Source organism: Myotis davidii, unplaced genomic scaffold, assembly GCF_000327345.1.
Source record: "Myotis davidii unplaced genomic scaffold, ASM32734v1 scaffold6, whole genome shotgun sequence".
Taxonomy (NCBI): Eukaryota; Metazoa; Chordata; class Mammalia; order Chiroptera; family Vespertilionidae; genus Myotis; species Myotis davidii.
The window spans coordinates 10,799,297-10,810,329 of NW_006383011.1; the positions used below are offsets into that span (position 1 = coordinate 10,799,297).

At 36.6% G+C, this 11,033-nt stretch overlaps 1 protein-coding gene across 1 annotated transcript in view; it reads right to left on the reverse strand.

Moving 5' to 3' along the window:
- Positions 1-3,398: 3,398 nt before the first annotated feature.
- Positions 3,399-11,033, reverse strand: part of ERLEC1 (endoplasmic reticulum lectin 1) — a 23,177-nt gene continuing 15,542 nt past the window's right edge. Inside the window, 4 exon segments of the mRNA XM_015557858.1 lie at positions 3,399-3,502; positions 5,137-5,212; positions 5,496-5,573; positions 7,234-7,358. Of these exon segments, the coding sequence (XP_015413344.1) occupies positions 3,431-3,502; positions 5,137-5,212; positions 5,496-5,573; positions 7,234-7,358 (351 nt within the window). The 3' untranslated portion in view covers positions 3,399-3,430.

Below are 11,033 nucleotides of genomic sequence, written 5' to 3' on the forward strand. Positions count from 1 at the left end.
TCAGGGTTTGTGCAGGAGGCAACCAATCATTGTGTTTCTCTCACATCGATATTTCTCTGTCTTTCCTGAAGATTAACAACAAAAGGACTGGTAGGAAACCCATGGGAACTGAGGTAGCTGGGGAGATTTTATAAGGTGTGGGTGAGAAAGAAGCACCAAGGGTCATGCATTTATTCAGCAAATATTTGTTAAATGTAAATTTTATGTGGGTATGTAGTGCTCCAGGGTTTCTTTACCACCCTTGCCAAACAACTGAGAAATGGATTTTTAAAAGCCATATCACCATATATCATTCATATATATGAAAGACTTCTATTTCTATGTTCAAATGGAAATGCAAGCACTGGTAAATAAAATCACCCAACACTAGGAAGAGTTTAAAAATAGATTCTAGCACAGCTGATGTTTTATTTTCATTTGAAATTCCGATCACAAATCCCACTCATTCAAAAGTTAAAGTTTATTATTATTTTTTATTTTCCTGTTTAGCTAAGGTCTTTTATGTCAATAATTTGGCCTGATTATGTTCTTTTTTTTTTTTTTTTTGGCCTGATTATGTTCTAGGAAGTTTAAGCATTGTCAGAAATCAGGTCAGGACTTTCTTTGTCTGTCAGACTGACTGAAAAAACGAGTGCACCAGGGACTGAACACAATGCTTGCTATTCAGTTTAGCTGAGATAATTTGTGGTCTTCTGTTGCCAAGTCTCTTTAATCCAGGACAAGGATATAAACTAGAGGTGGCCTACAAGCCCCATCTAGTGGCGTCTTGAAGAAAAGCAGGTAAAACAAAACAAAAACAAAACACCAAATACAGGCTCCTTGTCAAACTGGATGAGCTACTAGTTTTTCCCCTGAAAATCTAATCAGGAGGATTAGTATGCATGTCATTGTTAGAAGTTCCTAAGTCAGTGATTCTTAATCATTGCAGAATATATTTAAAATAAAGAGAATCAGCCCAGCCGGCATGGCTTGGTGGTTGAGCATCGACCTATGAACCCGGAGACCATGGTTCGGATTTGCCGTGAGGGCGCATGCCCAGGTTGTGGGCTCAATCCCCAGTGTGGGGCGTGCAGGAGACAGCCAATCGATGATTCTCTCTTATCATTGATGCTTCTATCTTTCTATCCTTCTCCCTTCCTCTCTGAAATGAATAAAAGTATATTAAAAAATAAAATAGAGAATCACTGAGGAAGCGCATTAAAAATGAAGATTCATAGGCTTTGTCCAAAATAATCTGATTTAGTAGGTCTGAGATAGCACCCACCTTAATAGAGTCTCCACTCTGAAAAAGACTTCTCAAAATGCCTTAGGCATAGCATAGCTGACCCTTTCCCCTGTCTATTAGGAATTCAGCCTACTTACTATGCTAAAGCAGGATGGTGCATAGTAGAGGTAGTACAAACAATTTAGAGACCAAATGAAACTACAAAGATTACAGATAAGGGACCCAAGATTTATGAGAAATATGGAGAAAGCTGGCTTAATTCTCCCCTCAAAGAAGTTGAAGCTGTTAGCCAAGACAGAAGGCTGACTTATTTTTTAAAAAACGTTTTATTTAAAAATAATTATGATATGTATTTTTAAGATCTTCTGAGCTAAACTATTCTAATACAGTTTTTTAAATATTCCCCCCAACGCCCCCCCCCCACTTACAAGAGAAAGCATTTGGCCTAATTATTCTCAAAGTGTCTTCTAGCACTAACCTTTCACAATTCTAACTCCCCCTCCTCCTATACCATTAATCCAAATGTGAGGGTAATTTTATTTGTCTTAGTTCACTGATATAACAAATATGATTTTCTGATTTATTAAATAAATTAATTTTAATGGCTTTGGTCTCTTATCCTATTATATTAACAGGAAACAAGGGCACTATTAGAAGAGAAGCTAACACTTACTGGGAACCTGGTGTCAAGTCCTGGGGCTTGGCTTCTGACAAAGTAAAATTAACTACTGACATAAGCACCCTATGAAGTAAGCAGTCTCCCTACAAAAGAGGAAGTGATGCCCAAAGAGGTGAACTGACCTGCCCAGGATCACACGGCTAGTAAGTTAAGGCATATCTGGGCCTAGGTTTGTATTTAAAGTGCATGCTCTTTTTGTGTGTGCGATTTCCTACTAAAATCTCCAAACAGCCTTCCAGTAGCCAAATGTATTAACCTTTTCTCAAGCAAAAATATCTTTGACCAGAACTACTGAAAAGGAGGAAAAATAAAGTATTTTATGGCCACTTTTATGTCCTTATTTAGATATGTATGTCTAAAATACGACAGGACAAATTTGTGTGTCATAGGGTAGTGGAGAAAATAAATGATCTGCCATTGACTATATGACAACATTGCGGTGGACATTTTATTCACTTTAAATACTGTGCTGTAAAACTGTCCAGAACAAGATCTGGGGTACACGGTAGGCAAGTACAAAGGACAGCCAGCAGAGTATGTTTTGTTAGAGTGAGTCATTCTACGTCATGAGAGAACAATCACTGACTGTGTACACCAGGAACATACTTGGAGGGAAACACACTCATATCAAGGAGAAAGAAATAGATAAATGCTGAGAGGGGCAACCTATTATAAATAAGTTTCTTGGGATTAACAGAGGCAAAAACTTACATGTGAGGCTCTACTATGTGCCCAGTTTTTAGTTCAATACTGGGTAGAGAGCAGTTGCAAAATAAAAATTTGTTGAAAGGATTTCAGTCACTAGGACACAGTTTACATAGTCTCCCATTTAAACAACCTAACAATTTCTTTCTTCATTATCTTTACTTCATTAGTTATATATACTATAATTTACATAATAAATCTATTATTTAAAAACTTTCAATAGGTACAATTATGGCATTTCATTAGGCTGGAGTCTAAACTGCTTGGATGAGATTTACTTTGGAATCACATTATCCAAGCAAAGAAAAACACAACCAGTTCATAAGGCAGAACAATAATGAAAAGTGTGAGACAAATGCCTGCCTTAGAAGTTTATCAATACCTCTTATATACACATATACAGTGGGGCCTTGACTTACGAGTTTAATTCATTCCGTGACGGAGCTCGTAACTCAAATTACTCGTATGTCAAATCATAAAGTGAACGAGTGAGACACGTGATGCTGGGCTGATGTTGTGGCGTTCACTGTGACGTTCGCTGTGCCAACTAGCGGTGGGGTATCTGAAGCTAGCTCGTAACCCGAATTTTAGCTCACAACTCAAAGCAAAAAATGGGCTGAGAGACAGCTCGTATCTTGAAAAACTCGTTAGTCGGGGCACTCATAAGTCAAGGTCCCACTGTATATTCACAAAGTGGTTGAGAGTCCTTTTATATGATCCTTTAGATGAGGTTCAGTGGCTGAGAACTCTATAATGAGACACATGGTCAGAAACCATTAAGACTTTCAGTGTTCTTTTCTTCCCCTGAACTTTATTACCCTTTAGTTGGGGAGAGAAAGAAGTCCGTTTTCATCTGCAGTATCTAAGATTTTACAGATCACTGGAGATTCAACCTAAAGAACAACAACAATAAAATCAGTAAAAAGTTGTTAAGATGAATACTTGCTTTATTCAGTATTATTCTGAATGAATACACGTATATAAATTTGTTAAATGTATACAAGCCCTTGTTTTGGATAAACCATCCAGTTATTTCTACAAATAAAGCTTTTTGAAAAACAATTTTTAGTCATCCACATAAAATACCAAAAAGGTAGAGGAGATATTTTTATCTCTAAGTAAAAGAGATGACAGAGAGCCCTGGCCAGTGTGGCTCAGTTGGCTGGAGCGTTCTTCCATACACCAAAAGGTGCCAGGTTGGATTCCCAGTCAGGGCACATACCCAGGTTGCAGGTTTGAACCCCAGTCAGTGCACATGCAGAAGGCATCCAATCGATGTTTCTCCCTCACATCGATGTATGTTTCTCTCTCTCTCTCTCTCTCTCTCTTGCCAGGTGTTGAAATCATCAGATGTTAAGATAATTATGATAATTATGATGGAGAAAATAGTGGGAAAGGTAAACAACATGTTTGAATAGATGGGGAATTTTAGCAGAGAAAAGCAAGCCATAAGAGTTAAAGGAAAATGATAGAAATATAAAAATATGTCAGAAGTAAATTCGTTCAAAGAGCTGGATGGGAAACAGCAGAGGAAAGTTATCAGATGACCACAAAAAGATGTAAAAAGATGTTCATGTGAGCCTTATTCATATAATAAAAAGTAAGAATATCTATCTATAGAAGAATGGATGGATAAACATATGTGGTATACTTATACAAAAGAATATTATTTAGTAATAAAAAGACAATGAAGTGCTGATACATGCAACATGGCTGAGTCTGAAAGATGCTGAGTTAGAGGCCAGGCATAAGAAAGTTTGTATGCTATATAATTACATTCATATGAAATAAAAAATAGAGGCAAAACTGATATATAGTGTCCAAAATTACAAAGAGGTATCTTTGGGGATTCAGGAGTATTGACAGGGAAGGGGTATAAGAAAATTTTCTGCAGTGATAGACACTTTGTTTTGAGTAAGAGTCACAGCCTATATAATAAAAGCCTAATATGCTAAGTATCTGATCGATCTGTCGGCTGTTCAACCAACCAAAGCGTAATATACTAATGATATGCTAAGGCCGCTCAACCACTTGCTATGACACACACTGACCACCAGGGGGCAGATGCTCCGACCAGTAGGCTAGCTTGCTGCTGGTGTCCAGTCGATAGGAACTGAGCGAGATGGGCTGGAGATGCCCTGGAGCCCTCCCGTGGCCCCTCCCTCATTGGCCAACTTTCCATGTCCCTCCTTGGCCCTGATCATGCACTGGTGGGGTCCCTCAGCCTGGCCTGCACCCTCTCTCAATCCGGGACCCCTTGGGGGATGTCAGAGAGTGGGTTTTGGCCCGAACCCGCAGGCCAGGCCGAGGGACCCCACTTGTGTATATAAATTGTCAAAATTCATCAAACTCAACCCTTAAGATCTTTGCATTTAATTTTATGTATACTATTCCCCAATAAAAACATAACTGTTTTTATAGAAATAGTATTAAATGTTAGAGACTACTGAAGGTCTTTTTAGACTTAATGCTAAAAAGTAAAATGTGGCCCCAAACTGAGTTTCTGAGTATTATTATTTTTACTTACCCCAAGGATATACTGACAGGAGTGAGGCTCTAGCATATATACAGTAACAGCATGAGGAGAATCTGAGTCTTTACACCTAAAATATAGAGCACTTTAAGGTACTGCCCAAACCATACAAAATTAATTTTAATTGTTTTCATCTTAAGCTATAAAAATTCCACATAAGTGGACCTGTATAATTCAATAAGGAATTGAATAATACTTTATTATTATTTATGATTTAATAATTGTTATAAAATACTTATGATTATGAATAAGCACAATTATTCATAATTACATTTTACATTTATGAAAACTTTTGCCCATAGGTAGTAGATTAAAGAGAAAGGCATGAAGCAAAATTTGTTGGGCCAACTTACTTTAGTTTTACAGTCACCTGTCTTGGTTTGTCAGTAATATCACAAATATCTCCATTCCCGTAAAAATGTGACACCATCCTGAATCAGAAACACACACATGCTTTATTAAATTAAAATTTCATTAATTTAGAGTAATTGTGATGGATAGGAGGAGAGGACAGAGGGTCAGTTGTGCATTAGTGAAAAAAAATCTGACTAATAAAATATTCTTAAAAAATCCCTATTTTTAGGGCTATGTCACAGAGTCTTTCAGATTCTATAAAGAGAATATAAACTTGAGATACTTTGTATTTGTTTAGTAAGAATGATCCGCCAAACCCGGTTTGGCTCAGTGGATAGAGCATCGGCCTGCGGACTGAAGGGTCCCAGGTTCGATTCCGGTCAAGGGCATGTACCTCGGTTGCGGGCACATCCCCAGTAGGAGATGTGCGGAAGGCAGCTGATCGATGTTTCTAACTCTCTATCTCCCTCCCTCTCTGTAAAAAATCAATAAAATATATTTTTTTAAAAAAAGAATGATCTGCAACTTGCACATTATTTATCTGTCTACAAATGATTAAGGTTTAATTGCTTTTACAAACATTGTTCTTTTAAAATTAACCGTTTCTCCAGTCCTGTAAATTGTTTGCTTAGGGGAACAGTTTTCCCTTCTTCCCATCCTCCATCCTGCTCCACCCATTAAGATGCTGTAGGGCAGGTGTGAACAGATAAAGCCTAGATTAAGCTATAAACTCCAAACAAGCAGGATCAAAGAAAGCTTTAATTCTGCTAGCTTCACACTCCTGTGCTTCACTCAGAGGGCCATTAGACATTATTTGTTGCCATGAGCTATTTTCACATGAAACATACACAAACATAAGAAAATTCCTTCTGTTTAGTATAGTTTAATTTTTTTAATACTTAAATGCCTATCTCTTAATTTTGCTAACTTTGGTTTTGGTTAGCCCAAGAAGTCAGGACATTCTGAAAACAGTCTCTCTGTACTGTCTGTGGTAGGAAGAACAAAGTTAACACCCAAGAAGGGGAAAAAAATGAATAATTTAAAATTCACTGGGCAATAGACTACTAGAAAAGCTAAAGCTTAGTTATTATTGGGAAACAAGAGGTTAATTTACTTCAGCTATAACAAAGATATTCCAATTAGCCCCAAAGAGATGAGGTAGATTTTTAAAAAGCCACTGTTTAACTATTTTCAACCATTACGTCACAAAAGTTAAATAACAAAGGGAAATGCTAGAGTATATTTAAATAGGCCTTAGTAACTTAAAGAGGTAAACATTACACATGAAAGATGCAAATACTTTGTAACAACTTCAGACCTAACACTTGGTCTGAGCCATTGTTACACCACCACTACCACTCTTATTAACATAGCATCCCGCATCGTTAAAGGCAGCAGCCCAAATTTATTGCATGCTATTGCCTGAATTATCTTATTTAAATGTCACAATAATCCTTAAGGCAAATACTAATTGATAAGAAAAGTGAGACTTAAGAAAATTATGAAATTTGCCCAAGGCAGTTAAAAATTTGAATCCAGGGCAGTGGACCTCAGAGACTTGCCTTAACTATTACACTAAGTTGTTTCCCCGTTACACACAAAAAAACTACCCTAAGAGATGTGCCTGAAAAAACTGATCAGAGATTTTACTTGAGGGTTTAAATGTTATGTTTTTCAACATTCTGAGTTTTACATATTCTACTAATCGATCCAAAGACAAAAAAAGTTAATCTTTACCTGACTGTCTGGGTACCATCGTCTAGAAGGTGATAGGCTCTAGCAGTGTTCTTCTTAGCCCATTCAATATGCTCTTCTTGGTTCCATGTCCCGACAACCACAGAAGTTTTCCCACTATCCTTGTCCTAATATATGAAGAAATATGTATGATAGCTTGATATCATCAAATAGACATTTATGCTGATGGTCTATAAGCTATAGTCCCTATGCTCATATGCACACTGGATACCTATATTTAGAGGTAATAATGTTTTAGCCAAACTTGACCATTAGAAATTTGAGCTGGTTATCTTTTTTATTCCTTGTTTCCCTGGAAAAGGAAACTGCTTTCTAATTAGACTAGCTTCAGACATAACTATTTTTGACTCTTCAATTTCCTTCTTCTCCTACATCTAACATCCTGTCAATTTTTTTTCTGGGAGATGTTCTCAGCTCAGACTCTTCCTTTACATTTCCACTGCCAACATCTCCCCGCAACCAAGAGTTTAATCTCTCATACCTAGATGATATGACCACAGACTACTGTGATTCTTAATTAAATCTTTGGCCACTATCTCTTACCCAGAACCACACTGCAGCTACACTCAGCCTGTCTCCATTTATTACTCCTTCAAATGCAAACCTTCAAATGACACTACTCTTCACACTATGCATTTGATACCAAGCTCATTTTTGCATCAAGACTGTTCAGAAACCCCCTTTCCCATTCTGCTTTTATTATTGTTTTTTAAAATATATTTTTATTGATTTCAGAGAGGAAGGAAGAGGGAGAGATAGAAACATTAATGAAGAATCACTGACTAGCTGCTTCCTGCACGCCTCTTACTGGGGATGGAGCCTGCAACCCAGGCATGTGCCCTGACGGGGAATCAGCTGTGACTGCTTGGTTCATGGGTTGATGCTCAATTACTGAGCCACACTGGCCGGGTTATTATTTTTTTAAACACTAACTACATGTTGTCTTATATGTGGACTTCATTCTCCCTTCTCTCTTTTCCTTCCCTGAACCCCTTCCTTCCTGTATTCCTTTCCTTCTTCCTATTTTATACCAGGCACTGTGCTGGGCACTAATATACACCTGATTAGTAGAAAACCCTTACAGTGGCAAGTGAAACAGGCCTGGAGTTTATTGCCTAGTGGCAGAGAGGGCCATTAGACATTATTTTAGCAACCTATAAGTTCCTAGACAGACATGGATTAAGAGGTTCGAGATGGAGCATTCTGCCTGGGGTTGAATTCTAGTTTTACCACTTATTTCCTATGTGATTTTAGCCAGGTTACTAAATCTTTGTTTTTGTTTCCTCATCTTGGAATAACAATACTCACCTCTTAAGGGTTATTATGAGCATTAAATGAGATAATTATGTGTAAAGTACTTAGAACAGGGCTTGGGATACAGTATATAGAGAGCACTACATTTGTTAACTACTATTATTTTTGTATTTTCCAAAGCTCCCAGCAGAGTCCCTTAGAATGTTCCAGGTTATATGATCTTGACCAAAATAAGGTTGATAAAAACCTAGTGTAGGCAAGTGAATGGGAAAACAGCCACTGTTAATGGGAATGTAAACTGGTCCAACCCTTAGGAAGGCAATTGTTCAGAATGCATATACTTTGCCCTAGCAAGTACACTGCTAGAAATATGCCCTATGAATATACTTAAAAAAGTTCACCAATAGAACTATTTAAAAATGCTCACTAATATGCTATCACAGCAAAACTGAAAGTAACTTAAAGGTCCGTCACTATAGGTCTGGCTAAATGCATGTGGGTACAGACTTAATCCTCTGTACCTGCTGAAAAGATCAGTTGTTGCTGATAAGATCTCCATGATACTACTTAGTACATCTTTTCTGTATAAATAAAAAGGTTATATCAACATTTATGTATATGCATTTTTTTTTCTTGTGGAGGGTTAACTAAGAAAGAGGTAACAGCAGTTACTTTTGGGGAATGGAACAATGATGGAAGAGAATTTTACTTTTCATTCTAAATTTCTGGCATACATATATGCCTTTAATTAAAAAAGCCATGGGGTTATTGTCTGGATTGTAGATAGAACATATACTTTATCTTTTTTCTGTATAAAAAAATGTTAGTAAAAATAAAACATCTACAAAGCAGCAAGAAAAAATGGAAAGAATAGTGAAATCGAACTTCTCAGGCTTAAAGTGAATAAAAAAAAGTCCTAGTTTATAGATGCCTCATAAATTTGGAGTGATTTAAATGTGCAAGGTGAGTTGATCTTTCCTGGTATGATCCATCTTGGAATTTAAAATTGGATTAAAGCATCTCAGGAAGTCAAATATAACATTTTCTAATTACTAGTTATTATTTCTTTTTGGAAATAAAAAGAGCCTTTTAAAACAGCCAGGTCAATATTTATTAGTGTGTTTTCAACATCTAGTAGTTGAACTTACCAAACAAAGTACACATGACAAATAAAATTACTGGGGCTAAACTTCTGAATTTAAGCAGCTTAGCTCAAATATGGGAAAATATACCAATTTATGAAATTATAAATAAAGGGAAGAATAAAAAGCCAACTTGTGTAATCTTAAATTTTATTTTATTTTAAACGTAGATGATATGGTACCTTCTTTTGGCTGAGAAACTTGCTGTATTTACCCTATTTTACTAACTATTGATGATGTACTATCTAACCATTCACTCTCTTAATTTAAAGATGAATTATAGCTGTATAATTTTTCACCGATAAAAAAGAATGAAATCTTGTCATTTGTGACAATATGGAGAGGGTATTATGCTAAGTAAAATAAGTCAGACAGAGAAATACCACGTGAATTCATTGATATGTGGAATCTAAAAAAAAAAGAATAAACAAAACAATGGGAATAAAAAATAAAATTTAAAAAGTTTCAAAACAAAACACTAATTTCTTCTTTATTTACAGAAGCTGGTATTGGAGGAACCCCAGTGAAAGGACAGCAGGGGTTGTCCCAGTGGTGTGTAAAGGGTGGAGACCAGAAGAGTGAGCTGTTAACTTGGCAGATCACCTTCATGAATTTTTGAATGTGGAAAGGCAGATCTGGTACTTAGTTTAGGGTTCTAAGTGCAAAGGTTACCTGAGGTATAGAATAAATTAGTATGATTTTGAACGTTGGCAGCCAGCAGCTAGTGAGGAGAGGAAAGGCAACAGGGATGCCCCAAAGGGAAAGTTAGATTGAAAAGAAAAAAAAAGCTAGGGGACTGTCAAGGGCGGGGCGAAAAAATGGACACATATGTAATACCCTTTGTAATACTTTAAGCAATAAAAAAAAATAGGAATCGGAAAAAAAAAGATAAAGATTAATTATAACAATGACTAATTTCTCGGTCAAAGCTAACAAGGTTAGCCACCCTAACTTATTCTTCTTCCAGGCTCATAGTAATATATATATATATAATTTAAAAAACCTGGAATAGCAATAATATGGTTGAAAATTAAAAATTACTGACAAGTAGACAAATGCAGAGAACAACTGCTGTACTGCTTTGATAAAATAAAATGAAAATTCCACTTGTAAGTGCATTTCTCACTGAAGCTATTGGTCAGGGTCAAAGTTTTACCTTTGTAGATGTTAACTCAAGTTTTTTTTAAAAAATATATTTTATTGTTTTTTTTACAGAGAGGAAGGGAGAGTTAGAAACATCGATGAGAGAGAAACATCGATCAGCTGCCTCCTGTATACCCCCCACTGGGGATGTGCCTGCAACCAAGGTACATGCCCTTGACTGGCAACGAACCTGGGACCCTTGAGTCTGCAGGCCGACGCTCTATCCTCTAAGCCAACCCAGTC